The following is a 15,409-nucleotide window of genomic DNA, read 5'->3' as shown; positions in this document are numbered from 1 at the left end:
CCAGTTTTCCTCTCCACCCTTTCCCCTGCTCCGGATGGAATCTGCATATCCAAAAAACCCAAACTGGTCACAGTTATTTAAAGGGAAATATCACTGGGATCATCCTTGGGTGCCACAGTCCGGGTTATCCCGGACTTTCACTCAGCTTAAACATGGAAATCAAAGAGGGAAAAGAGAAAAAACTCCATCTGTGTGGGAACAATGCCATCCCCCATACTGATTTTACTTTGTTTCTCTGGGAATTTTTTTAGTCCATTTCTCTGGGAATTTTTTCAGTCCTTCATTTCTCCAGGAGGTTTTTCCCTGCTTTTTATCTTTCTCAGTTCCCGGGAGGCAGGAAGGGAAGGCTGATCCAGAATTTCATTCCCAGCCCTTTGGAAGTGTCAAGGATCCCACTCTTCCTGCCCTCCCAAAGCTGGCAGGAAGGGTGAGGACCGGGAAAATCTGAAATTATTTTCCTTTTGTTTCATCGTGAATCTGCAAAAAGCCCCCCACAGACAAGACAAGAACATCCAGCCAATTCTTTGGATCTTGGCCAAATCAAATTCCTGCTGTTTTTTCCAGGGGAAAATCAACCAGGATTTTAATGCTTCCCGAGCTCTCCATCATCACTGAGCCCAGATTTCCTTTTCCAGGACTCTTTTTTTCGTCATCAAACCCAGATTTCCTTTTCCAGCACTTTTGTCTTTGTCACCGAGACAAAATTTCCTTTTCCAGGACTTTTGCCTCCGTTATCAAACATAAATTTCTTTTTCCAGGACTTTTTTCCTTGTCACTGAGCCAAAATTTCCTTTTACAGGATGATTTTCCTCCCAGTTTTTCCACCACAGGTTGATCCAAGCCCTCTGCTCCTGCCCTTTTTTTGGGAATTCGGCTCCCTCCGTTACCAGCACTGACCTAAATGTGTTCATTTTATTCCCAAAGATTCAAAAGTTGTTGAAATTCTGGAACATTTTCATGGTTGGGAGCTCCAGGTGGAAGCATCTAAGGGAATTTCCAATGGTGTCAGTAATGTCCATAATTATAATAATGAGCTATTAATATGAATTATAATGAATTAGTTTATATTAACACTTATTTGTGTTATATATTACTTTATATTACTTTATATATTTATATAGAATATATACTTATTAATTATTAATTATATTAATTACATTACTTTATATATTTATATATTACTTTATATTACTTTAATAATCCAAATAACATTGATACTGATGTGAATGTGAATATGAATAATAGTACTAATGTTAATGAGAATGCTGCAGTGATGATGATGATAATAATAATAATAGTAATAGTAATAGTAATAATAATAATAATAATAATAATAATAATAATAATAATAATAATAATAATAATATTGGTGCAACACTCATAGTGCAGGGGGTGAGATGAGCTCAGCTTTAAGGTCCTTTTAATCCAAACCTTTCCATGATTTTTCCATGATTTTTAGGGCAAGAAATCTCTTTATTAATCCTCTTCTATTCCTAATATTTATTCTCTCCTGTGATGGGAAACTGATTTTTTAAACTCCGCAACAGCTTTTGGAGCAGAGTTGGAATTCAGGTTCCACTTTTCATCTGCCAATGATTAAATTGATTTCGATGCTCCAGTGGAAATATGAGATTTCCCATTGGAATGGAATCCACATGGAAATTCTGAATCCAGGTGTTTTATTTCCCTGCAGCTGCATTCATTAAAAAGCCCTTCTGCCTTAATTAGCAGGGGAAATCAAATGCAATTAGCAGGCCAGGCCAGCACCACAGGATTTATTAAACAGCCAGAGGAGACAGTGGAGCTCTGATGCTCAATCCGAGGAAAATCCAACATTTTAAATTTATTTTTTCCATTTAAACATTTTTACATTAACACATTTGTAATTTTTAATTTAATTTTAATCCAACATTTTCAATAAAGACTCGGATGCCAAAAAACCCCTTCAATTTGACTTTTTTTATTTCATCGCAGAAGAAAACCCAACGTAGGCCTCATTACATTATGCATCTTTAATTATAAAAATAAGCAAAGAAAATAACTCGCCTCTCTCTCCTCTCTATATTTCAAATAACCTTTATATGAACGCATGGAGCTTTACAAATGTCACGGAAACAATAAATAAAGACATATACCAGATATGCTCACTGTTTATTCCAGTACTCAGCAAAAAAAAAAAAAACCAAAAAAACAACCCCCCCCCCCCAAAACCCCAAACTCTCTCCCTTTTTCCCTTTTCTAGATCTCTTTAAATTATAAATACAAATAACGCAGATTTATAATGGCACAAAAACATCTAAAGTGCAAACAAACTGCGAGACTCATGCAAACCTTCCCTGCCCCCAAGAGAAAATCCTTTTTGTGACGCTCCAAAAATAAAGCGGAGATGAACTCCGAGGTGAAATTGTTGTGAATTGTACTCGATCTTGGGGATTGTTTCTGATCCTGAGGGATCCAAACTTTTCCAGCATTCCCAAGGGATGGGAAGAGCTTCCAGATCCACTCTCCTGAGCAGGGAGAGCTGGGAGTGCCCAGCCTGGTCAAGGGATGAGTGATCCCAAATTCCTCCCTGCTCCAGCATGGGGGCAAAAGGGGCCTCAAAGCAGCTCAAAAATCAAGAATCGTGGCTCTTTGGGACATGGATGGCACAGAGGGAATTCCCTGAGGCTCTGGGAGATGATTCCCTGGGGCACCGCAGCAAATCCCAGCAGGGGGAATCATCTTCCCACTCCTCTTCCCACCTATGTTCGGGAGACAAAGTTGAAATCGCTGCTGGAAAGGGGAATTTCGTTATGGCACCCCAAAGAAATGATGGAACTGGGAGGCCCAAGGCTCCTTCCCAGCCCCGAATCTGCTTCAGGCACCTTTGGGACTGCAGAGAAATGGGTGGATGGAGAAGGCGCTTTTTGTGGGGAATATCCCTGCCCAGGTGTTCTTGGAAAGCTCTCAGAAGCTTTGGGATCCCACAGCGCTGGAGCACTGGCAGAGCCTCCCAGGTGGGGTTTGACCACTGCCCCGAGCCAGGAAAAGACTTTTTATGACCAATTCCCAAAGAAAAACAGACTGGATGCACAAAGTCCAGCAGAATTCCCTGGCTCCCAACAGCTCGGGGTGGGAAGTCAGGGATGCACTCCCAGCATCAATTCCTAAATATAAACCAAATTTTTTGGGTCGGGATATTCCAGAAACTTTTGGTTTTCACCTCTCAGAACTTCTTTGTGTCGGCCTCTCAATCCCTGCCTGATTCAGGAAGGAGCAACTTTGCATCTTCCTTGCCCTGGATGGCTCCATTCAGAGTATCCCCAAAAAAAAAAGAGACAAATTCCAACCCTCCACCGATGTCAGCAATGTTTTCTTGCTGCTCCCAATTCTCTGCCAGTACTTTTGGGCTACATTTTGTGAAGACTGTGACATCTGAAACGTTGCCACTGCTTCTGGTTTTGATATTTTAGCAGCAAGTTCTGGTTTAAAGTCTTTGTGGTTTTCCAAACAACACCAAAATAATAAAGTTCTGTTGCTTCAGGTTTCCTCAAGAAAAAGAGATCCCTCCTTTATCAGCTCTCCAATGATCTGAGGCAGAGCCTCCCACTCTGCTGAGACTCCAGGTGGTGGATTTGGGATTGGTCTGGTGGATCCCACACCACAAAGGGGATTTTTTGGCTGACCAGAGCCTGGCTGCAGTGGGGGGTGGGTTTGGGGTCTCCCAGCTCCGCTCCTCTTCCCAGAGCCCGCTGAGGAGGAGCAGGAGGATGGAGGAAAGGCAGCTCCTGGAACATTGATTCTGTGTCCTCAGCCTTCCTGCTGGAGCTGGAGACAATGAGGGATTTTCCCTGCCTTTCCCCAGAAATCCTGAGGGATTCCCAAAGGATCTGATAATTCCAAAATCCCCTGCCTTGGGTCTAAGCACATCTCCTTGGGGACTGCACTGACCAGCCTGATTTGTGTTTTTATGGATTTTCCCTCGATTTGAGCTCTGAAAGGCTGTTCCTGGCCCTGCAATTCCCATCCTAAACCTTTCCCCTCCTCCTTTCCAGAAAGGCCACAGAGTGGAAGGTGAACTCTCTCCTGTGACAGAGCTGCTGCCTCCAGGAAACACAAAAGAATGACAGAGAAAGAGCAGACTTACAAAACTCAATTCTGGCAATAAAGTTACTCTGTTCTGCTCCTTTGCACCGGGCTCTGGTGGAGTTTATGTGCAGTATGACAGATTTTAGCACTATTTATACTACAGTTAGAGCAAGGCCTTTAATACTCTAATCTTAAGACAGGCTTTGTTTCTGTTAGGCTTCGCTTAAAGCTTCAGGCAGTTAAATACAGTACAGAGATGTGAGCTTTGAAACACAACGCACAAGTGTGGGACCTCCTGACTGGCTCCTGGCACCTCTTTCCACAGTAGAACACATCCCTCTCCCGGTTTTGGGGTTTGTGGGGTGGTTTGAACTCATTTTGCACCGTGGTACCAGGTCCTGGCAACTAAAACCATCCAGCGTGTTTGGTAAATCCCAATTTTAACATGTTCACAGCGCCTTGCTGGAAGGATTAGGGCTGAGGGTGACACTACAGGACCGGAAACATGGCATCCATGTTCCTCCATGGCCAGCACAGATTCATGACATGAATTCCACGGATGTTTTTAGGATGTGTGAGAGTTTTTAGTGCATCTTTCGTCACCTGCAAAAGAGGACCGGCTCCTCCCGTCAGTGCCGAATCTCCAGGCGTGGGTGGCATCAGCGCAACAGTTTGGGACAGAGCTTTGCCTCCAAATGTCAGGAGTTTGATGCCTGAAGGAATGACCACTGCAGGGATCTACTTAAGACTAAGAATCTTTTGGGCTAACAGATTTTTTGTGGGGAAGAGAAGAGACAGAGCTGCTTGGCAGGTGGGAAAGCTGCGACACCGAACACAGACCAATGCAGAAGTGTTGCTCGAGAGGAACAGAAAAGATGAATGAACTAAATGAGCCCTAAGGAGTTAAACTTAGCTCCTGGGGGGTTAAAATACCTACAGTCCTCTGGCTTTGGGTGCAGCACTCTCCTAGAGCAGAGCCCTCAGCTTTGGTTGTGCTCAGCCTCCCCCAGCCCTGTCAGGCGTGTTCAGTGGAGCCGCGCTTGGCGTGGGCCAGAGTGGAGCCCTCACCTCGGAGGTTCCTGAGGAGCAGCTTCAGCTTCTGCGGCTCTGAGATCCTCCTGCGCAGGAAGTGGCCCTGGGGGTGGCCCTGGGCGCAGTGGTCGCTCTGCAGCAGCTGGAACAGGCTGGCCATGTTGGGCCCCAGCTTCTCCATCAGGCTCTCCTTGATGGTGCTCACGGTGTCCTCGTCGCACTCCAGCAGGCTCCTCACCAGCTTGTTGTAATACCTGCGGCACAGCAACCTCGTTAGCCCATGCTGGCCCCCGGCCAGGCAACAAAACCATGAGAATCAGGATCCTAAACTCGCTCAGAGCATGTTTGGAATCAATTTCTGACGGTGTCGTCACGGCTTTTTTAAGGTTGGGAAAGGCCACATCCAACCTTGTTGTTGCTGCACCCAAAAACCCTGGGCATGGTGGTGCCATGCCCCTGGCGCAGGCAAGGAACACCAAAATTCTGATTTCATTGCTCTAAACTGGCAGCTGCCCCAGCTCTGGGAGGTGAGGGAGTGAGCTCAGTAGGTTTGGAGCAAGCCTGGTGGATTGGGAAGGTAAAAACGAGGAGCCGAGAGACATAGGAATGGGTTAAAGGGTGTGATTTACTCTCTGCTAAACACCCGAGTTCCTGGAGCTTTGGGAAGGAAAATAATTGATATTGGCAGCAGCAGATGCTGCCGGGATGCCAGCCTGGCCTGGCCTCTGCTCCGAGGCAGAGCCATGGTTAATCCATCCCTGTGGCACCATTCCCTCTTGTCCCCCTTGTCCCTCTTGTCCCCCTTATCCCTCTTGTCCCCCTTGTCCCTCTCCCTGCACAGCCTTTACAAGGAGCAGAGGGAGAAGCAGCTCAGCCCAAGGCTGGCAGACCCTGGATTCCCTCGGGACAGAGCTTTAGGACACACAATCCCTTGTCACTTCCAAGCCCACCAAGCACAAAACCCCGAGTGAGGCTTCTCCTGCCTCCTCTCCAGTCGCATCTTCCCCTTCCAGCAGCCCTGGGCACAAATTCCTCATCCAAGGAGCAGCCAGGGAGTGGTGCCAGTCTGTATTCCCAGCCCTGCTGAGAATTTCTCCTAGAATGCTCCTCTGCATGGCTTGGAAGTCACCTGGCACCTCCCTGCGCCAAGGAACATCTTCCCAGGGAGACAAAGTCGGGGATAAAGGGCAGCAGTCCCATGTTTTCCTGGGATTTCTGCCTGAAAGGACATCAGGGAACTTATTTTAAGCACTTTGAGGTCACAGTGACATTTTTCCACAGGAGCAGAGAGGAGAACAACCTGCAGGTGGAGGAGGGGAAGGAAGAGGGAAATGAGAGTTCCCATTCAAAGCCTTTTCCCATCTCTCAGCCCTGGCCTTTGCAGCAGCAGCCAGGGGAGGTCGGCTGAGGTCAAAGGACAAAAGGAGCAGGCTCTGGCTCACTCACTGGGAGCAAGGCCTGACGTGGAGATGAGCAAATCTGAGCTGGCCACACAACCCGGCTTGAATCAGACACGGAGCCCACCCAGTCCCACTTCCATGCTCGGATGCTTTCCCAGAGCCTGCAAGAGCCGGGCTGTGAGGAGCTTTTCCTGCCCTGCTGCTCCTGCCCTGAGATTAAATCGCAGGAAGATGCAATGACCTTTAAATACTTCCCCTCAGCAGCCAGGCCAAGTGGCACGTTCTAATCCTGTGGCTCTGCTGGGCCAGGGGCTGGGAAAGCAGGATGCTCCAGGAGTCTCGGAGCTGGGAAATCCTGCTGCTTTTGTTCCTCAGTGTGGCACAATATCCTCTGCCTCGGGCTGGGGGAGGAGGGACCCCAGGGCTTGGTGCTCAGAGCATCCCCAGCACTGCCTGGGTATTCCCCTGTCTCTCTCCATGGGCTGAATTCCACAATCCATCACTGTAACCTGGGACTCCACAGAGATTTTCTGCTACCCTCCCAACCCTCCAGAAAACCTCTTCCAAATCTGCTTGGGGGAAAGACACACAAGTTTCATTTTCACTCCCTCCGGCAGAATTTTGCCTTCCCAATTTTGCCATTTTCTGGATAGATAAGAAGGAATTTCTCCATCTCCAACAGAGCTTTCTCTACTAGGAAATGGATTTCCATGATCCTTGCTGGTCCCTTGCAGCCCTGGCTGTTCTGGGATTCTCTGAATAAATTGATGCTAAAACATAATGAAACATATTTATCACCTGCACAGCTGTCCTGGGACAGGCCTGGAAGTTTGGGATGCTCCTGGATCCAGCCAAAGCCACCTCAGAGGAGCTGAGGTTTTGGCCACAGCCAGGCCCCAGCTCCCAGTGCTCTGCTCTCCAACCCCAGGGTTACTGACTCGAACTGCTCCAAAAGGTCCCTTTTATCCCAATCACAAGACTCAGCTCTGATTGTTCCAGGATTTGGAGGAAGAAATCCCTGACCCTGCAGCGTGACTGCAGCAGTCCTGAAGCCTCCTTGTGTCCCTCATCCTTGGAGGATGGGGACAGGGCAGTCCTGCTCTCAGGGGACGGTGCCAGCAGCGTGACATTCCCGTTCCTGTGGGCGGCAGGAGCAGGGACAGCCCCAAAGCAGAGCAGTGAGAGCCCCAGGCTGGCCCTGGAAATGAGAGATGCTGGGTCACAGCACACTGGGATTACACAGGATCAGGTTCCTTCCCTTTTTCCTGGTTCCTTTTGTTTTTCCTGGTATTTTTGTAGCAGTGTGGTAGCTTGGAGGGCAGGGATTCATTTTCCAGGTGCCATAGGAAGCCCAGGAAGGGGATGGCTGCAGTCTGGAGAAGGGAATAAGGTGGCAAGAGATGGAGAAGGCCAGGCTGGACAGGGCTTGGAGCACCCTGGGATGGAGGAAGGTGTGCCTGTCCTTGGCAGGGGTGGGATGAGATGGGGTTTAAGGACCCTTCCCACCCAAACCATTTCATGATTCCATGATTCTCTGAAGTGCTCAATGTGCCAGACATGCTGAATTAATCAACCTGATTTGGGATCATTAACCATTATAGTGTGCTCAAGCAAAAAAAAATAACATTTAAACAAACTCCAGGCTTTGGGGTAAGCCATGTCTGGGCAATTTTATGATTCTTTTCTGGAGATGCTTTTAAATATATTTCCCAAAAGGAGAAATAATAATATTTTTTGTATTTTGTATAATTTGTATTTCCAAAAAGAGATTTTTCCAGAAAGGGAAATATGTGTATTTCCCAAAATGAAAACCAAGTGTATTTTCCCAAGAAGAGAAATAAATTACTTCCCCAAAATAGGAGAGGGAAGGCCACTAAAGCTGAGCAGGGTTTGAGGACACAGAGAGCTTTACTGGCCTAAGCTGCTTTAGGACCTGCAAGCCTTGAATCCCCTCGGCCCCTCTCATTCCCACCTCTGTGATTCCCATTTCCGATATTCCGGGGAGAGCCCCACGTACCGGTTGGAGAACTGGTTTGGGAGCTGCACCACCTCGGTGATGGCCTCGGGGTTGCGCCTGGCGATGCCGCACATGTCCAGCTTGCTGTAGCATTCCTCCTGCACCTCGGATATCATCCTCTGGAATGTGGAGCACCTGCGGATGGCCAGGAACACCTTGGACGTCACCCCATTGGCAATGCACTTCAGGCTCTCCTTCACAAAAGCTTTTCCCTGCGAACGGAACGGAAACACTTTCAGCTGCAGCAAAATTCCCAGGAATCCAAAAGAAGGGGAAGTGTTTTGGATACTCCACCAGGCCTGGCTGTGCTAATTCCCCTCCTGCAACTACAGAACTGCCAGGCACAGCAGGGAACAGGACTTGAATTCTCCAGATTTCTGCAGAATTTTCACTCCCAGCAGTTGGGATGCTCTGAACTCCCATTCCCAAAAAATTTTAGGCAGTGGGAATCGTTGGTCTGGAAGTGCCAGGATCAGAGCTGGAGCAGTTCTGCCCCTCAGATTGATTTAACATCCATTTAGTGCCAGCAGTTTAACACTCCTGCTTCAGACATCAAGAGCCTTTACCAGCTTTTAAATCTGTCCTCGGGAGTGGAAACACAGGGAACAAGGGACTGTGTGGATTTTGGGAGGAAAGCACAGAGGGAAAGGGATTTTGGCAGAGCACATCCTTCCAATATTATCCCATTTATTCTCCCTGGCCACGTATTCCCAGACCCAAATACTTCCAAGTCAAAGCCCAGCCCTGTGCCAGGTCATACAGGCAGGAGATTTATTTTGTTAGAAGAACATTTCTGTTTCCTCTTGGAGAGGAAACCTTGTTCTCCTCCCTACAGAACCCTCCGTGCCAAGGAGCAGGGAGCGGATGGAAAAAGAGCCCTCGAGGACGCACTTGGAGCCAAAAACGGGGGCTGAGAGGAGCAGCTGAGCAGCAGGAAGGGCTGCAGGGAGGGGAGGGTTAATCCTACCCAAAGCACAACAAATTAAGGCAGGCATTGAGCAGGAGCGCTTTAGAACCCAAGGGACTTGTCGGGGGCATGAAAAGGCGGCTCCCACTTATTCCTGACCTGGTTTGATCCATTCCCAGATGGGTTTGATCCATTCCTGGTTGGGTTTGATCCATTCCTGGCTGTGTTTGGTCCATTCCCCGTGGGGTTTGATCCACTCCCCTTGGGGTCTGATCCATTCCCAGCCGGGTTTGATCCATTCCTGGCCAGGTTTGAATCCTATCTGGGTTCATTCCCGTCCCCTCTGTGCCCCGGCCGTACCTGAGTGTCGAATTTAGCAGCGCTGTAGAGGAAGGACTTGCAGATGTCAAACATGCCGTCCGTGTCACACGTGGAGTTCTCCAGGCAGGCGAAGGCACCGCAGCCCACCTGGAGGGCACTGTTCAGGCACCGAACCACCTCAGCTGTGGGACAGAGGCACGGCAAGGTCAGCACACGGACACGGATCCCAGCCAGCAGCCAAATCCCGCTCCGGCACTGCCCCTCACACCCTCTCCGATGCTCAAAAATCGGCCGTGGAGCCAGGCTGGGAGAGCTCTGCCTTGGAGAAGGCTCCAGGGAGACCTCAGAGCCCTTTCTGGTGATGAAAAGTGGATTATAAAAAAGTGGGAGAGTGACTTTTTATCTGCACGGTGATAGAACAGCTGGAAATTGTTTTAAGCTAAAAGAGGAGAGGTTTAGGGCAGATATTAGGGAGAAATTCCTTGCTTGGAGGGCAGCGAGGCCTTGAAACAGGGTGCCCAGAGAGGCTGTGGATTCCTCATCCCTGGAAGTGTCCAAGGCCAGGTTGGAGCACCCTGGGATAGTGGGAGGTGTCCCTGACATGGCAGGGGATGGGATGAGCTTTAAGGTCCTTTCCAACCCAAACCAGTCCAGGATTCTATAATTCTATAACTCCATAATTCTAAAATTCCATGATTCTAAAATTCCATGATTTGCTGAAGATATGACCAGCACCCCAAGGAACAGAAATTCCAACTACCAAACCCCTGGAGACTTACACACAGATTAAAAGAGGCAGCACCCCACGGTTCTTGCTTAGATGGGGACCCAAATATCCATCTCAACCCAATCCTCACTTCAGGCATTTACATCTTTATCCCAACTCCCTCTAAAGAAGGAGCAGGGATGAGGATAGGCCCATAGAAAGTTCTGGGTGCCGAGGTCTCCTCCTCGGTCTTTGGGAGCAGCCTGGAAGCACCTGCCTCACAAAACCACTCCAAAAATGAGCTTGAAGTGCTGGCAAATGCCAACGAGCCAGCAGGAAAGTGCGCTTTTTGGGAGGTGTTTGTGCTCTTCTAAAACACCTGAATTACCTAGAAAGAAGATTTTAGCTTGAGAGTCAATTCTCAGCACTCAAAAGGACTCGATCCAGCAGCTCTTTGCTAAAACTGCCCCGGGAGTTTGCAGGCGTAGCAAAAAAAGGTCATTTTTTGCTGCGGGTTAGGGAGGGAAGGGGAATTTGGACAGACAAAGTTCAGGTAATGGAGCTCCGGGGATAATGCAAACCCCGGAGGCGGCGGTGCGCCCGGACACGAGGGGATCCGTGTCATCCCGGCTTTCTCCGAGCAGATCCAGCGCATTTGAACAATGAATCAGCAGAATTGCTACATGATTGCCCTGAAATTAGCCGGGATTAACCTTTCTGGGTGAGCCGAACATCTGTCCCCTCCCGCGCCTGGGCAAGGCACGTTCCCTGCTCTTGCAGCTCAGGTTACCAGACATTCCTGGGGAAGAAATGCGAGCCCAGGGTCCCCCATCCAGCCCCGAGGTGTGGGAAAAGCGAGGCTTTACTGGGAGAGAATACACCTTATTAAATCTAAGTTGTATCCTAAAGAGAATTCTTTATAACCGGGATTTTTCCCGAAAAAAAAAGGAGAAATATTAAAAAAACCAAAAAAACCCCAAACCTCCCCCAATTAACCCCTCGTCGTTCCGCGCTCTTGCTGACGTGCCTGAAGGGAGGAATATTTGGTAATTCATCCCCACCCCGGTTCGTAACCTCCCGCAGCACGAGCCAGCCCACTAATTAGCTTTCCACAGGTTCCAATTAGAACTTCGCTAGCAGCAGACTCCGGGTGCGCGAAGCTTTAATTGTTTTAGGCATGGGGCGAGAGGGAGACCCCACGTTCCTATAGCAACCAAACACAAAAGCAAAATCGAGCAAACACCCCGCTCCAGCGCCGCAGAGCCTCGCGGATCTAAAATAAGGCAGCTGTTAATGAGCACCGAATTAGAGTTTTAATATCTTTGCGGTACAGCAGGAGGCAGAATTTTAATTCCCATTGTTCCAGACAATGTCTCCAAGTTATCTAAGCAGCAAAGTCCAGACATCCAGGAATTTTATTTTTTTTTCTCCATTGTGAAAGCGAGTTTGTTAAATGTCACCGATGTATTTTTACAGTGGCAGCTGACCGATAGCCATCAGTTTGTGACAATCGCAGTGAGCAGGGGACAGTTTCTAGGTTACTGCATTTTTCAGAGTGGCGGCTCTGGCTCCCCCTCTTTGAACAGCCAGATGTTCACAGAACAATGGGTCGGTCCCAGCCCCGCGGATTTTATCAATTTCCTAAAAAGCAAGTGATTTAATACCAGAGCAGCGCTGCGACTGGGGAAGGGAGAGGGATACATGCAAGCAGGAAAATAAAAATGATAAAAAAATGCACGGAACTCATTGAGGAGCTGGGGGAGGAGGGGAGAGCTCGGATTGCATCCTCGCAGCGCTTCCCTGTCCCGGCTCCTACAGGAGATTCCTGCTCCAGCTCTGCACCGACAGCTCCTGCCAGCCCTGAAAGGAACATTTGTGCTGCCAGCCGGTAAGTTTATAAGGGAAAAAAAAAAAGAAAAAAAGAAAAAAAGAAAAAAATAAATGAAAAAGAAGAAAAATCAGCAGCAGAGAGATGTGAGACAGTTTAAGGCATCGGGGCTGAGACTCCGAGCCCTCATCACTGGCGTTACCTGAGTTCTGGGCTGCCACCCGCGCTTTCCTGGGGTTCACAGAGTCATTCTGCTCAGCTTCGTAGGAAGCGGATGCACTGATCAGCAGCAGCAGGAGAAAACCAGACTTTAGGAGCATTCTCTGACAAGTTTCCGCTAAGTGTGGGGTTGGGTTGGTTTTTCCTTTTTTTTTTTTTTTTTTTTTTATGTGTGCGCCTCTCCTCTTCCACTCCGGCTTGAGCAAAGATGTGGAGCTGGATACGCGCTCGCAGGAGGGATGGAAGGAAGGAGGGAGGATCCCGGCGAGCCCAGGGATAAGCGCAGGGATGTGCGGAGGATCCGGGTGGCCCCTCTGGCTCCTGCTCGCTGGGGGACCGGGAGCTGCGAGGTTTTTTATAGCCGCCCTTATCGGTCCCCCCCGGGCTGCGGAGCCAATCGGCGGCGCTGGGCAGAGCCAGGGGAGGACTGGACTCATTCTAGCCCCACAAAAACTGCAACTTCACAGGAAGAATATTTTCCAGCTCATTAAAAGTACCTGCCAAAGAACAATGAGCAAAAAGTTCATCCTCGGAGGAGCGGTGGGAAAGGGAGGGGAGCGACCGGGGGGAGGCTTCCTACGCATCGCGGAGCTAGAGGAAATGACAGCGCCGCCCTAAAGCGCCCCCACCCCAAAAGAAAATCACCTGCCCTTTAGGAAAAGCCGTTCCCATCCGTCCGGGAGTGATCCCGGGGTTGGGGCGGCTCGGGAGGGGGGAAGGGGCGGCTTTGAGGGGCTCGGGGATGGGGATGGGGCTGGCAGGGATCCTCTCACTCCTGCCCCGGTGCTCACCTCTCCCTGCGCTGCCCCAGCACGTGCGAGCTCCGGGACTCGTCCCTGCGCTCACGTAGGCACATGCAAATCCTTCAAATCCCTCAAATCCCTCATACCTGCCCCAAACCTCTCCTGCCGCCTCCTTAGCTCCCCTCATCTGCACAATTCCCTCCATCAAATCAGCTACTCAAACCTTTCACTGCCCCCCAAAGCCCAGTTTTTGGGTGTTTCGTGGTTTTCTTCATCCCCCCCTCTCCCTGCTCCAAACCCAATCCTTTTTTTCAGATTTCATAACGGGAGGAGGCACCCTAATGCCTGATTTAATCTCGGTTTTAATGGGCACGTAAAGAGGATTAACGCACTGAAGGACTGATTATCTCGGATCCCAGAGACAATTTGAAGCTCTGGGTTTTTCAGTGATGAAAGTGCAGCAGGGCTGTTAAGCCTTAGAGCTGAAAGGAAATCGGGAAAGATCTCCAGATAAAAAATTACAAGTTCTTGCCGCTTAGAATAAACCCAAGGATTTAGAGACCAGGTCTGGTTTAGCTGAGCTAATTTGGATCCTGAGCATGCTTGGGGCTCTGCCAATCCCAGGATCTTCTTTGGGAAGGGGAACGACTCTCAGCTCTGTGGTGCCAGGCAAGGAAATCCAGCTTGGATAGATCTATGGGTCCATCCAGGTACAGAATTCCTCCTTGAGGAACCAATTCCATAGATCCCATTCAAGTGGAGGTGCAAACCGCCCCATTTTGGGCCATCATGGCAGCTGAATTTAAAAGGCAATAAGGAGGAAATGAAAGAGAAGCAGGAGGAGGCTCCATCCATGGAGCTCCAGAAGCTGTGCCCGCTGCTTTGCCTCATTCCTGCCATTTTTCCCTTGGGAAAATGGGATTCTTCTGGATCCTGCCCATCTCTGTTCCCGATCTCTCCCAGAAGCCGCTGGGAAGGTTCGGGCAGTGCTGCCTCATTCCCACTGGTGTCGGCTGTATTTGCAATGCGAACAGAAGCGAGGTTGTGCTCCTGCTCGGGGGTCACAGGAACAGCTGCGCCAGATGTTCCAGGCGCACTCCAAAAGCCCTGAAACAGGAGGGTTTCGGGTTTCGGCTTCGGTTTGGGATGCCGAGCCAAATCGAGCCAAATTCATTCAATTAAGGGAGGGAAAAAAAAAAAAAAAAAAAAGAAGCAGCAGCCCCACAAAGCGTTGTGGTTTCTCCACTTCAGAGCCCCGGTCCAGTTTGGAAGTGAGAATAATCCCAGAGGGTTTGATCCTGATTAAATCAAAGCAGCTCTGGCAGCGACTTCAATGGGGCTGACTCACGGCTCCAGCGCCGTCCTCTCTGCAGGGGAAGCGCCGCATTTTCCACACGATTGGATTGCAAACTCCCAGCCCGGTCCCTCCACACCTTCACCCCCAAGGTGAACGTTCCCACTTGGCTTTTTGGGCTTTTGGAGGCTGCAGAGCCCAGCAGGTTGTGCCGGCCTTCCCGAGAAGCACGTCTGCATCCACGGGAGTCCAAGCGCGGGGAGGAATCAACGCCAAGGGGACACTGAGATTATTCCAGCAAGTTTTCTGTTCCTTCTCCTACTATTTTCCCAGGGATTTGCTCCTTTATGCCATATTTACTACAGTGAATATCAAATTGTTAATATTAATATTACTAATCAATATTAATTCCCGTTTTAATTAATTACTTAATTAATTAATTCCTGCGAGCAGCAGGAGTAGGAGGTGAGTGAGGCTCAGTTTGGTGACCCCGTGAGCGGTGTTAGGTCAGGACACAAATATTAAAACACGAGGAAAACTCTATAGAGGCTCCAAAAAGACCCCCTGGAGGCAGAACTTTAATCATTTTGCTTTAAAAGAGTGGGGAGATGATTTCAGGTGTGAGGGACCCATGCTGAGCCGCTGTCAAATTTGGCAGGGGACTTGTACAAGCAAATTTCTGCCCAAGACCTCGGAGTCTTGCACTACCAGAGCATATTTTTCCTTTTGCATATTGAAGGAAACAAGGGCTCAAAATTCCCTGGAAACTTCCATTCTGCCCTTGCTGTGGGATTTCAAGGAGTCTGGTGGAAGAAGAGCTTTCCTTCAATCCTGTACCAGGTTTTAAAGGGGAAAAGGAGCAGCCAGCGGTGGA

At 49.1% G+C, this 15,409-nt stretch overlaps 1 protein-coding gene across 1 annotated transcript; it reads right to left on the bottom strand.

Annotated features, from left to right (window-relative positions):
- Window positions 1–2,227: 2,227 nt before the first annotated feature.
- On the bottom strand, window positions 2,228–12,854 carry STC1 (stanniocalcin 1). The gene is made up of 4 exons (XM_014262634.2): window positions 12,482–12,854; window positions 9,785–9,927; window positions 8,518–8,729; window positions 2,228–5,354 (listed from the first exon to the last, which is right to left on the bottom strand). The coding sequence occupies exons 1-4, from the start codon at window positions 12,597–12,599 to the stop codon at window positions 5,084–5,086; spliced, it is 744 nt and encodes a 247-aa protein (XP_014118109.1). The 5' UTR covers window positions 12,600–12,854; the 3' UTR covers window positions 2,228–5,083.
- Window positions 12,855–15,409: the final 2,555 nt, after the last annotated feature.

Source organism: Pseudopodoces humilis, chromosome 30 (assembly GCF_049639895.1).
Source record: "Pseudopodoces humilis isolate 2021_Gansu_Grassland_sample_001 chromosome 30, ASM4963989v1, whole genome shotgun sequence".
Classification (NCBI taxonomy): domain Eukaryota; kingdom Metazoa; phylum Chordata; class Aves; order Passeriformes; family Paridae; genus Pseudopodoces; species Pseudopodoces humilis.
This window is presented reverse-complemented; position numbering and strand designations above follow the sequence as displayed.

Bases quoted from the DNA above. Each gene is read 5' to 3' on its own strand.
- STC1 (XM_014262634.2), bottom strand. From the start codon at position 12,599: ATGCTCCTAAAGTCTGGTTTTCTCCTGCTGCTGCTGATCAGTGCATCC. The intron at 8,730-9,784 runs GTACGGCCGGGG...TTCCGTTCGCAG, and splicing joins CTGCTAAATTCGACACTCAG to GGAAAAGCTTTTGTGAAGGA. The intron at 5,355-8,517 runs GTACGTGGGGCT...GCTGTGCCGCAG, and splicing joins CCAAACCAGTTCTCCAACCG to GTATTACAACAAGCTGGTGA.